An 18,259-nucleotide genomic window follows, 5' to 3' on the forward strand; every position below is an offset into this window, starting at 1 on the left:
GACTTCTACCTCCCTTCCTCTCGCTAAATCTCTGGCCAAGAGCCAACAATCCCTCTGTATATAACCAAGCCACTATGATTACAAACCTCAAACACTCCAAATCCGAGAATCCTCCTTTTTCCGTTACTCTCCAGTCCATTGACCCCGAGCCCCATATCTGGTAATACCCCAGAAACCAACTCCCAGAATCCCCATTTCTCTGTTCCCTACCCAAACACTTTGTCATTCTTCCCTCCGATTATAGCTTTTCACACTCCTAATCTTGTTTGGCCAAACACTACAGTTCCGACAATAATCCTGGTCATTCATGTTTATTCCATAAACCCCCCCTTTTCCGACACAAATACTTCTTCACACCATGATCGACGACGGACTCACACCGAAGCTCTTCACCTGTCATGTCCCAACACCAGGGTCAGGCAAAGTCAGGCAATTGACCCAGACCACACACACCCGAAGGCCTTTTCCCACAAGGATAAAAGGTGGAGCACAAGAGCACAATACGAGCAAGGCAGACCGCACGTCCAGGGAGTTAACTCAGCACAGCATTTCAAGAGGAGGAGAAAGACGGCGCATACAGAGAGGGTGACAAGGAGAGAAGCGACCTTGCCCTTTCCGACAAAGGCCTGCGAGACCTATGCAGAAGGAATCGTAAGACTGCTAATAGCCAGCGTGCGTTGCAGCAGATGCCAACGTTACACAAGACCCCCCCATCCTCTGATAACCAAGCCCGGGAGAGACGATTTTCTCTGTGGCACCAACCTTGACCCTGAGGAGAAAGAAAGCCAGGCAGTTCATCACAGCCGGTCGATAAACAGAATTGTGTTGAACGAAAAGTAGCAAACGGCTAAGTGAACTTTGAAAGCATAAAGAGCAATTGTTGTGAAAGGGGGAAAAACTATCAACAGAGGAGTCCGGCACCACGTGGGTGCTCACTCGGGAAACTGAGCAATTACCCAGGTATTGAAATGACTAACCAGAAGGCCTTGGGAAAGACGAGAAAAGGGGTCAAAGTGGTCATACAGGGGTCTTGTAAAATCCTCTGTAGTCGAACGTCTTTGACCGATAGATGATGGGAAGCCAAGGGAAGTGAATCCTGCATCCTGAGAGTTGAGTGGAAAAGACAAGTTTGGCAAAAGTGAACCGGAACGAGGGATGCCGGTAAAGAGGGGGTGATGTCGCAAAGCCCGAAATACAGTGTGTTGACAAGAGTGAACCCGAACAAGGGATGTCCACAGTGAACTGTTCAAAAAGATATTGAGAACTGTGAAGAATGTCATAGTAAACCCGAACGAGGGAGGCGAACAGTCAAGAGGGGACTGAGCCCAAACGAGGGGAATGCAAGGGGTGAACAGTCATCACCCGAAGAGTATGTGCAAACAGTAGGGAACTTTGAACTTTTGTTTATTATTTTGAACCACATGCCCTCGAAAACAAGGGAACATAATTATCAGAGGTCTGGTTATCATTAAAGAACTTTCTTAGGGTTCGGCGCATGGAAGAGGGTGATCCATAGGTGAAAGACATAACCCAAGGATCCTGATATCGCTGAAAAGGAACTCTTTCTTTATTTGAATTCATCAGGCCCACAGTGGCAAAAGACTTGATAGAAAAAGAAACTTAACGACTGAATGCCCCGATTGCTGAAAGCGGAACCATTAGCTCGTGCTGGGAATGCTTCCGCGTGTCCTGTGCACCACAGTCCACCCTTGTCCTGTGCTGAAAACGTGGGGAAGGGAGACCTCAAGTACCGCATCCTGATTTATCATTTGAGAACACTTCTTTCTTTAAGACCATTATCCCACACTTGTAATAAGCGTAAGGATTGGCAATAGGTTTTTCTTAGTATAGGCCCTTTTATTTGACACAATGCCACTAGGACTGCCTTATTATTTGATGGTCTAAGCTTGCTCCCATCTTAGTTTTGGCTAAGATTATGCATTTTTACAACCTACTTTTACAGTTTAATAAGCACCCTTTAACTGTGATCACTTGTGTCTGTCTTTATTGTTGCCACCATGAGTTCCTTACCACTAAACTGAAGCGACACAAGTTTAGTTTGGCTGCCATGAAGTAACCGCAGTCTTTCACGGTTTACTTCTACCTGGTATAATTATTTTATAGGAACAGGCCAAGTCGCCTGGGGAAAGAAAAGAAATAAAAGCATACTTGTGAAAAAATGTAACTCAGACAGGCAAATGATACATGCAGTTATAAAGGTTTAAATATTTATTTCAATGAAAGTCTTAAGAGTCACAGCTATTTAGTATTTATAAATATTAGTGAGGGTAACAGGGAAAACCGATTCTGGTTCTGCCCATAAAGGAACTTCAGCATAATTAACACATGTAATGGCACCATCTGCCCTCTGATCTAGAACACCACATTCCCATCTACACTAAAACAGACAATTTTAAAATGCAATCCAAACTGCATCTATGAAGATTACCTATTTTTAGAATTTTTCCCCAGGTTCCTCTGCAATTGGAACGCCACTGGTTGCAGGCCAACGTGTAGATTCAGTCAAAAAGAGGAAGTAAAGTGCAAATAGATCTCTCAGGAGAGAGAAGGTTAAACACAGCTACGAGTGCCAAAATTCAGGGTAAACGGCATATAAACTACATACTAAAATAAACATACATTTTAGGCCATCCCAGATGAATTAAGCTAAAACTCAAGTCAAGCTTTGACTTCTTAAGCCACGCAGTGCCCAGAAAGTTGCAGCCAAAAACGTATTTTGGGTGGTACGGTGCAACCACGGGACACAGTTTACCTCCCTCACCAAACCACACTGTGTGTGGTTTGGTGAGGGAAACGTGGGTCATTTTTTACAGATGCACAAACTACCTATGCCCAAAACCCACCCTCTGCCAAGGCCAGTTAAGAGATTACACACGTAAACAAAAGCTATATAATTTTGGGGCAGTAAATAGGTCTCTGCACTAAATGGAAATGAACTGCATTTAGTACGTTTACAAATTAACGGGGTTTTTTTACCATGGAGAAGGCTCTACGACATTGAAGCCTCACACGCTCATTGATACATAGTCATTTACACAGACCGCCCATCAAGCAGCACCTAAGGTCATATGGAAGAACGAGTCGCACAAGGCACGGGTAAGCAGGAATAGAGAATAGATTTTTAGCCCTATGTAGCCAACAATTCACTTGAGCAGGCACTGAGAACTAACCATCATCGTCGTCGTCATCATCATCATCCACCAAACTAGAGCAGTCTTCCAAGCCATTAGCAAGCTCCTCTTCTAGGTCATCAGCCAGGGGGTGGTCTGGCAGATGCACGTCCCCAGAAGCACTGAGGGGGGGAAATAAAAACACATTAAAACAAATTAAGACCCATCTCATTCTTTGCACAATTACGATACGATTTAAAGTCACAAATTAGTTCCGCTGACAAGGCTAGTTTGTAGTATTTCAATTTAGTGCCAGGACAAAAGATACCAGTTCCGACGTTCTGGGATTTCACATAGTTCCCGAACCAAAGCATCACACAATCTAACGGGTATGAAAGAGTGACAAGAAAGTGGAACGCTCAGAGGGGTCTAGCTGAGCACAAACAGCAGCATAATTTAGAGACAATTGGATGCATTTAGTTTGCAGACCATGAAGGTGAACACAACAGTAGACATTTAAAAATAGTCAATTCGGGAAGTTAAAAAGGAAAGTATTCATTATTTTCTTTATATCGAACAGCCTGCTTAATGACCTAACCAATTGATATAGGTATTATTCTGACAATGTGGGTAGAACTCACTGATTCGAGATGAACCAAACGTGACGTAATGACGCCTAAATTCCGACCTACCTGCTGAAGGACGAAGATTTTGATGGTCCATTAGGAAGACACTAGCCATGCATTTTAAACAGAAAGAATGCTCAGTCGAAGATTTCTTCTACTTAGATGCTCCATGAACAGTGGCCATAAAAGCATCCATCAACTATAGTTGAGTTAACAAGAAAAGGTGGCCAGCCGGTGCATCCAGCACTCTGGTTGCACCAAAACGGAGCTTGGGATTGTGCGATTCAGCCTGGTTTTGGAGCAACCCGATTGACTGGTGCATCCGCCAGTTCGAATGGAAAGTAGATTGAAACTAGAAAGGGAAAAATCTCATCCAAAGACATCACCCGTCCCCTGTTCCCATCTCCCCCACCATGACTCTGCATGTGCTGGTTAGTACAAAGAAAAGTCTAGAACTGTAGGCAGATCTCCAGTGAAGGAGGGTGGTATTGACCCTAAAAAGGATTTGAGAAATAATGGACAACTCCCTCTCCTGGCCAGAGAAAGATCATTTCGACCACTTCTCTAGGCAGATGCTGCAAAGGTAGAACCAATGATTCCAGACTCCCTGAAGGGGGAAGTGAAAGCGCCCCTCATAGGATTGATCATCTCCAAATAAAAGCTGAAAAAGCTTTTGACAGGTTTGGGTGACAATATCAGTCGTATCTGCCAAAGTACTCTGGCAAAAGTTTAAGCCTCTTTGCAGCCATGTTTGTTCAACTGGGAGCATTAAATAGGCTATTGTCAGATACTTAAAAGCTTCATTAGTGGGACAAGGCCAGAGTCCACTCGTGCCCGCAGTCATGGAGTTATTGGACCACAAGGGTACTGATGGTAGACATGGGGAAGGCATCTTTAGCGTTTTTGTGACCAGGGCGCCATTCTGCCATACCAGTTCCTTCTACTTATGAATTTGGTACATTATATTTCCAACGGCAACCTCTCCAAAACAAATGTGTTCCCGCTGGGTTGTGCATGAACCCTGGGGCATAATATGGGCCGGAAACTAGTTTACTTTACTTGGGTAAAGATTTAGTTCGAGAGTTGCACTATTTTTACTCCACAACATTGCAAGACAGCTGTCGCATAGTTCAAGACATCTGACGTTGGAAGAAAGTATGCCTCACGTTGTGGAGCAAGATGTATAGAATCGAAATGGCTCTAATGGCAAGTATATTGGAACATTGTATGAAGTTCGTGTTAAAATGTAGCACCGTTGAGAACATACTTGCTTTCAGTGGACAGAATAAAATGCTGAAAGTTGCAATGTTCATTCCAATGAAAATTATAGTAAGCCCAAAAAAGGACTAGGAGGGGGGCTGGGAACAAAAGACTGACCTTGCAGGGGTGGCCTTCACAACCTGGATTCTGAAATGTTATTTTTTTCCTTAAATGTGGAGATCTATATGAAAATTCTGAAAGTAGGTGGCAAAGTTGTCTTTGGCCCCAACGTATAGCAATATTATTAAGCCTTCATGTTAGCGTTTGTAGAATTTCCCCTCTCCCCTTTCCTGATCTTGGTCCCAAATCGGAAGCATACTCCAACAAGTAGTTTCTCTCTTCTCTCTATCCATAATTGATCAGCTGTAAGGCTACCTTGGAAGTAAATGGCATTAGAGTGCAGCAATTCAAAAGACACTGACGAAAACCATCTCCAGCCTAATGGAGCCTTGCTATGCAAAAAGCAAGCATTGTAAGGAACAGGACATTCGTGGCCACTTTAGAGGAATTAGGGAATTTTGTACCTTTGGGATGTGTGGAAAAGGGAATCCCTAGTCTCTTGAAAAATTTAAAGCGACAGATCGAAATACAGCAATCACTTGGTCTGTTTGAAAATCTGGAGAACATCCACAACTTCAACGACCAACATTAGAACTGTCTGAAAGAAACATGATCGCACCATCATGACTCTATACAACTGAATGGAAAGTATATGTACCAAACACGAAGAGGAGGGGAGAGTGGGTACCACCAAAATTAAAAAACAATGACTTCAGGTAAACATGTACAATATTGTGTCATGGGGTACTGCCAATGGCCCACTGGTGTTCTGGGTCGATGCCAAGCACACAAAGATTATATCTCGGTCCGGCGTTCGGCACTGCGGTTAGAATAGTTTGAACAATCCATGCTTTTCACGGCTCCACTCGCATTATATTTTTCAGAAGTATGACTGACCCACCTATATGTCTAGCAGTGCATTACCTATTAGGAGACAGGCTCCGAAGCAGGATCTGGGATGATCCGAAATGCACAAGCATTTCATTCTGCTCTCCTCTGCCTTTTAATGCTTTGTTATTACAGCACATGACATTATGACCTCAGTTGCATTCGAGCAATTTTTTTGCATAGTAAACGTATTAATTTGGATTGTTGATGGTTCTGCACTTTTCAGCGGACTGTGAGAATGCCATATTGTAGCTACCTGGCTATAATCTTTCTGTTAGATACACACACACACAAAACTTCAGGGCACCTGCCAGAACTCACTGGTAAAGGTGTTGGTTAAAATCTGTTGTCCATTGTTTAATTCATTAAAAAATATTGCTTGTGTTACGCTGCCTTCAGTCTTCTCCATTTCACTTGTTTGAACTTTTGACTGACATCACATTTTTTATGGTCTTCGATCTTGCACTATGCACTTTAGAGCGTTATTTACTATTATATGTGCAAACGGTAATTAATGCACCTGTGTTTTCATGTATTTAAAATCTGCGATTCCTGTTCTAAAGTAAATCAATAAATTACATGAATGACTTAGCCAATACAAGATGGCCGCCAGGATATGCACAATGTTTGCCATTTACATATATTGTCATTGGAAAAAAATGTACTAATCAGTTAAGGTAAAAAACGTAGCCTAACAAAACCCTGGAAATTCAAGTTCTGGCCACCTTAACTTCGCGCCCCCTTTTGCATAGCCTATGACCACAATGATGACATCACAGATGACTTCACTAGTGCCATCACTAATAAATATGACAATGATTTTTCAACTGATGGCATCAGACATAAGATCACTCTAGGCATTTGCACATATGTATACCACCGTGCAGGAGTTCTACTCTAGCCGCTGGTGAGTGGAGACCTGAGGTCACCAGTGATGTCATCATTGTGGTCATAGGATGCTCAGCAGGGGCCGTGAAGTTAATGTGGCTTAAGTTGAATTTCCAGGGTTTTGAAGGGCTACGTTTTTTTTACCTTAACTGATAGTTAACATTTTTTTCTATTAAAATACATATATCAAACATTACATACATGTAATTGTCTTTCTGGTGCTTGTATCTGCTTAGATTCACATGCTTTGCATAGGCCGACATGTGGTGGTTGGTGCAGAGTATTTCTTTTCGATTTCTAAAAGTGGCATTTCTGTACTACCATCCCTACTGTTATGTGCACCGTACCCATGTTCCTTCATGCGTCGAGGTCCTCACATTGTTATTTCTTCTGACCAGCGGTTGCATGAGGTTTATAGTGGAATATATGGATGTAAAGAATGGTTTTGTAAACCCTCACATAAAACCTGTTCCATATGATAACTTCTACTCCCAACGAGTGAGGATGGGCGGGCACATGTGAATCTAAGCAGATACAAGAATGGAATATAATTAATTTCTTTGAGGGGGCGTGGCTTGGAGGGCCACCGATGCGGCTGCTCCCTTGAGGCCACCCGTGAGAGGGCCGCTGTGTTTTCATAAAAATGCGGCTTTTCGATCTTCAAGCGGGGCCATGACGACACCCTGGGCAAGCGGAGCATCTGGGGCACCCACAGCTCAAAGCTGAGAGCTTAACACTCCTGTTGGACCCAGCAACCCTCTTCGCGGCGGCAGGGCCCGGTCCGGCCCCGGCATCCAAAATGGTGGACGCATCTTTGACGGGGCAGCGGAACCCCCAGAGGCGGCTCGGAGGATCCTGCTAACCCCCTGTGGGCCCCATGGGTTCTGTTGTGCGTGCCGCCCGCCCTTGGCGGTGGGTGCCAGGGGCTCCCCTGCGGCGAACAACCAGAAGAGGGCCCCGGGCTGAGGGGGTGGAGCCCTAGCACCATCTCCGCGTGGAGCGGCCTCCTGGAGGCGGCCGTCACATCATCTCCCTGGCGGAGCCAGCTGAGCCCCCTGAGGGCGAAGATAACCCTGGTGCTGCCGCGACCGCCTTCTCGGTTCCGGGATCCCTCTCACTGGGAGAGGCAACGGTATCTGCAGCGGGGACGTGGCGGGCCCCGTGCCCACAGGTGAGGCCGGTTGGGGGGGGCTCACAGGGGGGCTGGGAGATTCCCGACCCGTTGAGATTGCGGCACACACCTGGGCCGCCCACCACAGGCCTCCCAGGAATCCCTCGAGTCTTCTCTGGTCCTCCCCTCCGACCTAGCTCGGGGAGCGCCGGCGGATGGCGGGGCCCGCCCTCCCCACCCCCCAACATTCAGGGCGCCCAGGCCCTCTTCACCCTCCGGCCAGCTCAGCACCACCAGCTGGCACCTTGCCACCCTGCCGCCAGGCCGGGACAGCGGAGGTCCTGCCCCTCCCCCGCTTTAGTGGAAAGGCAGGGGCCTTGTCTTGGCTTCCCCCGGCAGCACAGAGGGCCCTGTCACCACCCTGCATTACCTGCACCCCGGGCCACCGGACACCATCAGATCCAGTCCAGTGAGCCCTGGCGGATCCACATGGCCTGCCCCCCCACCTCTTGGGGTGCCCAGGCCCTCAACCCCATCTGCTCAGCCTAGCACAGCCAGCCAGCTCCGCGCCCTCCAGACGACGAAGCGGAGGCCCTCTCCCTCCCTTGCCTCAGTTAAAAAGTGGGAGCCCTGCCCCAACCTCCACCAACAACGCAGTGGTCCCTGATCACCACCTCGCACTATCTGCACCCCGGGCCTCCGGATGCCGGCGCGGACCTGAGGACAGGCGGAGGAGCCGTTGTCCCACGCTCAAGCTCACCCCCCCAATCTGAGGTTTCCCCCAACTCCCTATCTCCTGGGGCGCCCCGGCCCACCTCGTCACCCAAGGCTTGCCCTCCACCCTCGCGAGTACCACGCCAGTAGTCTCCGGATCCCATAGTGGCCTCCCCGTCTCACCTGCAGCCTCAAGACCGGCCACCATGTCCAAGGAAACAAAAGCTAGCAAGCACGGGGACATAGCCACCATGCTTGCTGCCGCTGACAAAGGGAAGAAATCTGACCTCCCCGGCCCCACAGCACAGGTCCACCAGGTAGAGGGTGACCCCCCCCCCCCGCCGGCCACCAGGAAGGATCTACTAGCTTTCATGGCGGATATCAAAGCCGAATTTAGATTCTGCATGACAGAACTCTCCTCCAAACTGGATAAAACCGACCACAGAGTAACGGAGGTGGAGCAGAGGCTGGGGGAGGTCGAAGACCGTTCCCAAGAGCAGGCATCCACGCTGGGGGAGATCCAGCAAGCAGTGAGAGCCCTGCAAGACAATTTTCAAAGTCTTGGAGTATAAACAAGAAGATCTGGAAAATAGGGCCCGCCGCAACAACCTCCGAATCCGGGGGGTCCCATCTTCAATCCCGAACAAAAAGCTAGCGGAATATGTGGGGGACTTCTTCCAAGCCCTTCTCCCAGACCTGGACAAATCCCTATTACTCCTTGACCGCACCCACAGGTTGCGCCCACGTCGGGGGGGTTGCCTCGGACCTCCCTCCAGATGTTATCACCAGGGTCCACTTCTCCACGAAAGAGGCCATCTCAGCCACCAGTCGCTCCCAAGAGAAGAAGATCTCCTTTCAGGGCGAGCCTCTTCAGATCTACCAAGACCTCTCGCTGCTAACCCTCCAGAGGAGAAAAGCTCTCCGACCCTTGACCATCTTCCTCCAAGAGCGACAGATTCGATACAGATGGCTCTTCCCAACGGCCCTGCAATTCTCATATAACGGCACTCTACGAAGGATTAGCCGCCTGGAAGACGCCAGTAAGATCATGCACCCAACCGGCCCTGAGGAGGCCGCCCCAGCGAGCTCAGATGCGCCCGGGACTCGAGGCTGCCTCAGCCCCGCAGCCTAGACGATCTCCATGGTCGAGAGCCTCACGCAACAAGAGGCGTTGAAAACCCCCGGGGCTCCCCCGCGGGACCCAGGGATGCCCGGGGCTCTCCGACACCCCAACCCATTATGCCCGATTTAAGCGTCAACCTTACTCTTAACACGGCGGGCCTCACCCACAGCTAATGCCCATTCTAAGGTTTGTTCCCTCCTCATGTCCTTGGAAACTCAAGTTACCAGATTGACTCAACTGACCCCGTTGGCCAGGGGCCTGGCCGCAGATACAGTGCTGCCTACCCTGCCAGTTAAAAATGTGGCCCCCCATTGGGGGCCCCTGTTAAAACCCCAAGAGCAAGACAACTCGTACTCAGCCCCCACCTATGGCGGCGAATGACAGCCTAGCCCCCGGCTCCCTCCCACCGGCGCAACCCACAGAAGTGACGCAGGCTCTTGAGCATCAGACACTACAATGCCTCTCCCTAAACGTCAACGGGCTAAATTCCCCTCGAAGCGCAAATCGATACTACATAAATTGCAGGACGACGGGGCGGGAGTGGCCTTGCTCCAGGAAACCCATCTCCTCCCAGCAGACTTTGGGCGCCTTCGCTCACGCCTATTTCCTCACCAATTCTTTGCTTCAGGAGGTTCCAAGAAGGGGGGCACAGCGATTCTTTTCAGGAAAAACCTAAACCCCCAGATCTTGGACTATCTCATGCCCCGAAGGCCGCTTCATAGCAGTTAAATGCCTCTTCATGGGGGATCTTTTCACCTTCATCTCAGTTTATGCCCACAACTCGGGCCAAGCAGACTTCTACGATTCTCTGGGCGCCTCCCTCACGGGATTCACGGAGGGCCAAACAGTGATGGGGGCAGGGGGACTTCAACGGGGAGCCAGACCCCACCAAAGACAAATTCCACCCCCCCTCCGTGGGAGACTTTGCACTAGCCCTCAGCCTCCTACGACTGTTCAGAACCCTGGATGTGGTGGATGCGTGGCGGGAGCTCCACCCTACCAAAAGGGACTTTTCCTTTTTCTCCCATGTCCACCGAACGTTTTTTGCAGATCGACCTCCTCTTAACTTCGCCCCAGACCCTCACCTACGCTGATGAGGTCTCCATCGGCCTAAGAATCCCATCAGACCATGCACCAGTAACCCTGGAACTCTGTATTCAAGACCCCAGAGCCAACCCTGCACGCAGATGGTCACTCTATGACCCGATCCTGAACGACATGCTGGTCAGGGACAGAATCACAACCACTATCAAAAACTTCCTCGAGGATAACCCGGTCACAGATACTTCCCCCGCTAACAATTAGGATGCCATGAAAGCTGTGATCAGGGGAGCCCTGATAGCACAAGGGGTGGCTTTCCACCGGAATCGCCGGCAAACCCAGCTAGCTCTTGAGGAGGAACTGCAAGTAGCAGAGGAGGCGCAGAAGAGGAAGGGGTGGTCCCCCAAATCACAACGTGCGATCCGCACAGCCAGTAAGAAACTTGAAGCCCACTACGCGGAACATACTGCACAACTAATGGCCAAGACCCGACAATTCTATTACGCCAAGAACAATAAAGCTAACAAATTCCTCGTAGCCAAATTGGCCAAAGCAAGGCGCTCCAATACGATTGCGGGGCTACGCGACCCACAAGGGAGGATGCACTACTCTGAGCAGGAGAAACAGCTGGCCACAGACCACATAACCCAAGTAATGACTGCACCCCCACGAGACCGTGCTGCACAGAGGGAATACCTGCGGGGAGCGGCCCTGCCTCAGCTGCCTGCCGCAATGAGAGAGAGCCTAGAGGCCTCATTCACCGCCGAGGAAGTCGACGAAGCCATCAAGTCTCTTAAAGCTCGGGCCCTGGGCCTGGACGGTTTCTCCCCAAGATTTTACAAGATCTTCAAACTCCAGTTAATCCCCACCATGGTGACGCTCTTCAACTCATTCAAAGAGACAGGCGCGGTGACCCCCTCAATGCAGGAATCTACGACAATCCTCCTCCCGAAGCCAGGGAAAGACCCGAGAGACCCAGCTTCATACAGGCCAATCGCACTGATGAACATAGACGCTAACCTCTACTCTAAGATCCTGGCCAATCGCCCATCACACATTCTCCCGATCATAATTCACCCGGACCAAACGGGCTCATCCTGAACAGAGCGGTGGGGGACAACATCAGGCGAACCCTGAACCTGGTCGAAATAGCCCACCGGCGCTCCCAGTGCCTTGCGTCGATGGCCCTGGACTCTACTAAAGCATTCCACAGAGTAGACTGGTCATTCATGGAGCTTACCTTGGAAGCCTTCGGCTTCGGCCCAACTTTCCAAACTATGATAATGGCCAACTATAAATCCCCCAAAACCCTCCTGAGGATCAATAGTGCCCTATCCACCCAGATTCGTATGACCTGTGGGACGAGGCAGAGCTGCCCACTGTCACCCCTTCTCTTTGTGCTAACAGTGGAACCCTTTGCCGAGAGAGAGAGACGGAATGAGCTCATTAAAGGCCCCCAGGTAGGGCCATCCCAACACAAAATTGCGTCATACGCCGATGACGTCCTACTGTCACTCTCAGAACCCACCGTCTCGGCAGAGCATGCCCTGGACGAATTAGCGAACTTTGGGAAGGTCACTGGCTTAACTTCGCTAAATCGGTGGCCCTAGGCGTCGGCCTCCAGCAGGAACAACAAGAAGCCCTGTCCAAGCTGTGCCCAATCGCTTGGAAGAAACGATCCATTCCCTACCTGGGAGGCCACATCACGGCGGTCTGGCGAGATAAATACCAGGGCAACTTCCCAGATTGTTCCGGGAACTGGAGGGGGATCTAAAACGCTGGGCCACTCAGGAAATCTCCCTAATGGGTCGGATCACGGCTGCCAAGATGAACCTACTCCCAAGATTCCTCTACGCGTGTCCCTCACTTGCAGTGGCGATTCCGAACTCGGCACTTCAGGATCTGCAGAGGAAGATGCTGAAGTTTATATGGAAAGGCAAAAAGGCCAGAATCCCCCATAAAACGCTTACTGGCAGCTCCAGACTAGGGGCTATGGGGGTCCCCGATCTGTGGGCCTACAGGGCGGCAGCACAGCTGGCGCACATTCGGGCCGGGCAGATAATCTCAGACCGCCCTAGATGGGTGGAACTGGAGCAAGCGCAGCTTCCGCTCCCTCCCAGATTCCTCCCACACGTTCAGCCCGCCCGGAGAGCGCACCGGGGCAACCTCCTATTGACCACCAAGCACTCCCTAATCTCCTGGGACTGGGCTCTGAAACAAAAGGGAATCCCGAGAGGCCAAAGCCCCCTCTCCTCAATCTTTCTCAATCCAAACTTCATGCCAGGGATGACCCCACGCAATTTCCAGAACTAGATAGATGACGGCCTCGAAACCCTGGGGCAACTGTATGTGGGAAACACTCCCCAAACCTTTGAACAATGCAAGGCCGAGTTCTGGCTCCAGGAAAAAGACATGTTCACCTACCGTCAGCTCAGTCACTGGTGCTCTCATCCCCTGACCCTCCAGGCTGCCACACGTCCGCTCACCGCCCTGGAACTGACGCTTAAGGATCTTCCAGCCCGGGGCAGGATCTCCTCCCTATATAGGCGCTTCCTGGGGGGCTTCCTAATTTCTAGAATGCGATGCATGGCCCAATGGGAAGCCGACCTGGGCCACCCGATAGACGACCAGACCTGGGCAGACATCTGGACACGCACCCACTCCACATCGACCTGCATCACCAATAAAGAATGCGCATATAAGCTCATGTTGCGCTGGTACTTCGTCCCCCTCAGATTACACCACATGAACCCACGAGTGAACGCCGCCTGCTGGAGGGGATGCTCTCAGCCTGGTTCCTTCTTCCACATGTGGTGGTCGTGCCCTAAGATCCGGCAATTCTGGGAGCGCTGCTTGGCGATGATCGAGTAAATGACCGGGCAGACACTCCCCCTGGAGCCCGAAATGGTTCTCTTGGGGGTCCCAATCCCTGGGACCTACCCCGTCTCAGGGAACAGAGCGAAACTGATAACGCAATGCCTACTGGCAGGTAAAACTGTTCTAGCCCGCTTCTGGAAGTCCCCGGACGGCCCCTGTATAGCCCACTGGTGGGGCAAGCTATGGGACATCCTGATAGCGGTAAAAGTAACCGCGGCAAGGGCGGGGGGGGGGGGGGTGCTGCACCGCATCCAGAATGTTTGGGCCCCGGTGTTGGACTACGATCAGCGCTTCCCCGCTTTGACATTCAAACCGCTTAACGCACGATGGACCCTGAGGGATGGGGAACCTACCTGAGCTGCAGGAGCCTCGATCGTACCAGTGGAGTGTGGGAACCGGGAGAGGACTGCTGGAGGTGGGTGGGGTGGGGAGGGGGGGGAGGCGTTGGGGAGAGAGGGAAAAGGGGCCGGGGGATATGATCTAAAGGTGGACTGTTATAGGTGTGTTCTTTAAGCAATGTCATTGATAATTTGTCCTGCCTTGGTTTAAAATAAACATATTTAAAAAAAGAATCAGGAATAAGATTACAGGATTACATGATTTATAGTTACGTAGAGCAATGGATGGACTCCAATTGGATGTGCCTTAATGGGAAAAAACGGAGCTCATGATTTTTGGCTCATTACACGCTCGAGCTAAGCTACCCACATCCTACGCATCCTTTCAGATCAAAGACACACCCATTCCAGTATTAGGCAAGGTCAAAACTCTCGGTATGCTGCTTGAAGCATCCTTAGGGGCAGAGGCCCAAGCACAATACGTTAAGAAAAACTGTGCCTACCACCTCCGTCTAATAAAAGCCATCAGACCCTTCATATCAGAAGACAATTGCGCGACCATAGCTAGAGCCACCATCTTGTCACGACTCGACTATGGCAATGCCCTACTCCTGGGTGCCTCCAAACGGTGCCTACAAAGCTACCAAGTTGTACAGAACAACGCAGTAAGAACCATCAAACTCAAATCTAGGACAGAGCATATCAGCGACTCCAGAAGGGAGCTACACTGGCTTAAAATTGAAGATAGGGTGCACTTTAAGACCCTAACCATTGTTCATAAATGCATCCACGGAAAAGCACCAACATACCTAAAAACGAGGATCAGCTCATACGTCCCAAACAGAACACTGAGATCATCCCTACTCGGCAAAATTGCTATAGCCCCACATAAACTTAAAAGCGGCCTAGGCAGAGCCTTTCCGACCCTTGCAGCCAACCTTTGGAACAATCTCCCGGACCACCTAAGAATAGAGCCTAACTACATCCGTTTCCGCAAATCTCTAAAAACCCACATCTTCAAATAAATTCCACATGTTCAAACCTCAGCCGGAGTAATTTCTGTATTTCCCTCCCGTCTCAGATGTCCGTCTTACTGTCTGTCTGTCTATCGTGTTCCTATCTCTGCGCCCGAGGCTCGCGAGCTACCGGCGCACTACAAATATTAAATAAAATAAAATAAAAAAAAGGTATGTAATGTTAGTCTTCTGAGTCTTGTGGATCTGCTTAGATTCACATACTTGCAATAGACTACCAAGGAGTACCGCAAGAGAGCAGTGGGTTGATCAAAGGAACAAAATACATATTGTATTACTGCTTGTCCCACCTGCGAGTCATTTCTGGCTTGTATGTTGTTAAGATGGCTTTCTAAACTCCGACCTGGTGGGCAGAAGTTTAGGAGGCCACCCTAGTTTAGTGGATCAGGAGAACCTTCTGGACAAACCAGACCAATCTACGGTAGCTTGGCAGGGTGCCAAGACTAAGTCTCAGGAGGGGTGAGTGAGCACAATGAGCACACACAGTAAAACTCCACAGAATACTCTTAGACAACTGTATATCAAAAATACATTTATTATAGGCCTTATAAACTAAACACTAGTAAACCACAGTAATAATAAAAAGTTACCACACACGCCTTACACTATTTACCATAAATATAAATGTATTTGCCTAATGCGGATAAGGGGGAGAACACAACCACAACCTGCAACACAAGAGGTAAGTCAAGGCATACTTTCGTCTTTCAAATTTGATTAGTAAAGAATGCTAAATACAATTATTTTGATTAGCAATCAAACTGATAATTTGAAATGTTATATAATTTTCAATGGAATGGGAAGTTAATGGCAATCAACTTCTATTACAGTTGCTTTGTTTTAATGCAACGGTGCCCAGGTGATGATTGTAATCTCTTGGCTTTTTGCTTTTGAATTCTTTGTCCTCCCTTTTCAATATAAAACTTCGAATATCACAATGCAATTGATGTGAGCTTAAACTCTCCTACTGATTTAGTGACATAAGGCACTGTCATCAAGTCAAACACTTAGTCCTAGGACACTCAGGCAGCTTGCTAATGTGCAAGCTGTACTTCAGCTAAACCAATTATTTGACTGTGACCAACAAGCAGTCAAGTATGGAAATGGAATGGACTGCATCCTTTTTTTTCAGATTGTATTTTTGTTTTTAATGGACCTTAAAACCAACACACAAATGAAGCAGAGGCACGGCAAGCAAGGCAGAACGAGCCAGCACGTTATCTTCCACCATTCACTCAGGATTTCTGAGCACTCAAGTTTCCTGTGTTCACGTGTGAAAAAGGTCATGCAGTTCCGTTTATTCGGGACGACTTGTAATTGTGTTACATTTAAAAAGGGAGCAAAAAAAACGACAAGGCCCAGAATTCAAAGCTATTAACAGAGCTAGATGGCCTTCTCATACATTGCCACAGGAAACTTTAGAGGTTTGTCCTCCCTGCAGAATAATCTGAAAGCTCGCTCACAGTGAATGTTATCAAATTTTAATTAAGGATATGAAAATGGCACTGCGGTTTTCCTCCAAGTTTCGATCACACACGTAAGCATTTGTAACGTGAACTTTGAAAAAAGAAACCAAACATCTTAGTATAAAGAAAAAATGCAAAACTTGCATTTCTTCTTTTGAGCGCTCAGATCACAATACGTGTTTACATTGGTGATAACAAACCTGGCCTTGTTTCCAGCAATCATGGGGGGCGTGGCAGCAGACACAAGCTGACGCAGTATATTATCCGCCACCACCCACCCGATAAAACTGAGGAATTTATTTAGCGTATGCATTTATGCAGTTTCACATTTCTAGAAATAGATGGTAAAACGCCAGTGCTACTTTGCCTGCTTTTTGCAATCCCAGAACAGAGCACTTAATATGGTGGTGAAATAGAAAGAAAAACAGCGAACTTAACCTTTGTTCTACTTTTACGTTTAAGCGCTACAATTAAAACACCAGTGAGCAAAAACCAAAGCCTCCCGTGCATCGAGCATGGGGCTGTTAGAAAGGGCAGCATGTGAGTCAACACCAATCACGCACCATAGCCCTTTGACATTCGAAACCTTTATGGCACTTTGAGGACTATGAAACCATTGAGTATTGGCGCAGTTGTACAAGCCATGTGCGTGCAGGGCAATTGTAATTATGTTGCAGAGTCTTGCACGAGTGCGCTTGCGGGCCCAGGAGCAAGGTTTACTCCAACACATTTTATAAGCCCAATCAGTAGGGCATTACTGGGCTGAAAATGATGTCGCAGTTTCTGCAACACATTCAAGAAAATAAAAAGCAATTCAGTTGTTTTCCATCGCAAATTGCGATGTAATACCGCTTATTTTATGCCGCTTTAGGCGGCAGTTCAGAGTCTATTCCTAACTTATACAGTCCAGCCCTACGAAGTGGGGAGCCTTATGCTCAAAAGTACAGCAGTGCGTTAATGTGCGGTCGTGTGTAAAAGCGAAAGCGGGTCCTCTTCAGGGGGATGTAGCAGTTCCGGAAGGGGCTAGAGACTATGAAGAACAGGATCCTATTATTCGAGGAGGGTATACCCTTGCCGGTAGAGCGAGTTTCAGAAATAGCTATGGAGCACAAGCACAAGCTAGCCCAGCTAAGGGGAGTATCTTTTCAGGGATTCCTGTACGTAAAGAACAATGGCTGTGGCAGCGGGCCGCTGGTAAGTGATGCAAGTACTCACCGACACTCTACACAGTCCAGGCCAAACTTTTTCAGTCTAGTCCAGGTGTTGGTTTAACCCCTGCAGTTACACTTCGCTTCGGTTCTCAGTGGCGGGACAGTAGCCTTTTCTCAGCTCTTGAGAAAGAAAGGAGGTTAGTTCCAGTGCAGCACGTGTCAGGGCACAAGTGGGCAGATATGCAAGGCTGCTACAATGACCATCAGCACAGCGGGCCAACACAGGGGCTGCAAATGCTCATGCTGTGGCACACACTCAAATCGTGACCCAGAGCAGCTAGGACAACGGGTTTGGGGGGGGAGAGGGCCCAGGACCACAAGTTAGCAATTCCCAAAGTCTCAATTATCAACGCGGGACGGTGGCGCTCCAATTTGGTACCCCAGATTCGAGCTGGTCAGTTCGCCCAATGGCCCAGGAACACTTCCGAAGAGGCACTTTGAGGGTACCCTGGAGGTGCCGAGAGTAGTTGGTCCCACTACTCCAAAGGGTC

General features: G+C 48.9%; 1 protein-coding gene across 3 annotated transcripts in view; it reads right to left on the reverse strand.

Annotated features, from left to right (window-relative positions):
• TTLL4 (tubulin tyrosine ligase like 4) overlaps nt 1–18,259 on the reverse strand; it is a 1,554,536-nt gene that overhangs the window by 1,154,978 nt on the left and 381,299 nt on the right. For all 3 annotated transcript variants that reach the window (XM_069616870.1, XM_069616872.1, XM_069616871.1), the window contains one exon: nt 3,192–3,313. In XM_069616870.1, the coding sequence (XP_069472971.1) occupies nt 3,192–3,313 (122 nt within the window). The remainder of the gene's footprint in view (nt 1–3,191; nt 3,314–18,259) is intronic.

This window comes from Ambystoma mexicanum, chromosome 9 (genome assembly GCF_040938575.1).
Source record: "Ambystoma mexicanum isolate Mex_15411 chromosome 9, UKY_AmexF1_1, whole genome shotgun sequence".
NCBI lineage: Eukaryota > Metazoa > Chordata > Amphibia > Caudata > Ambystomatidae > Ambystoma > Ambystoma mexicanum.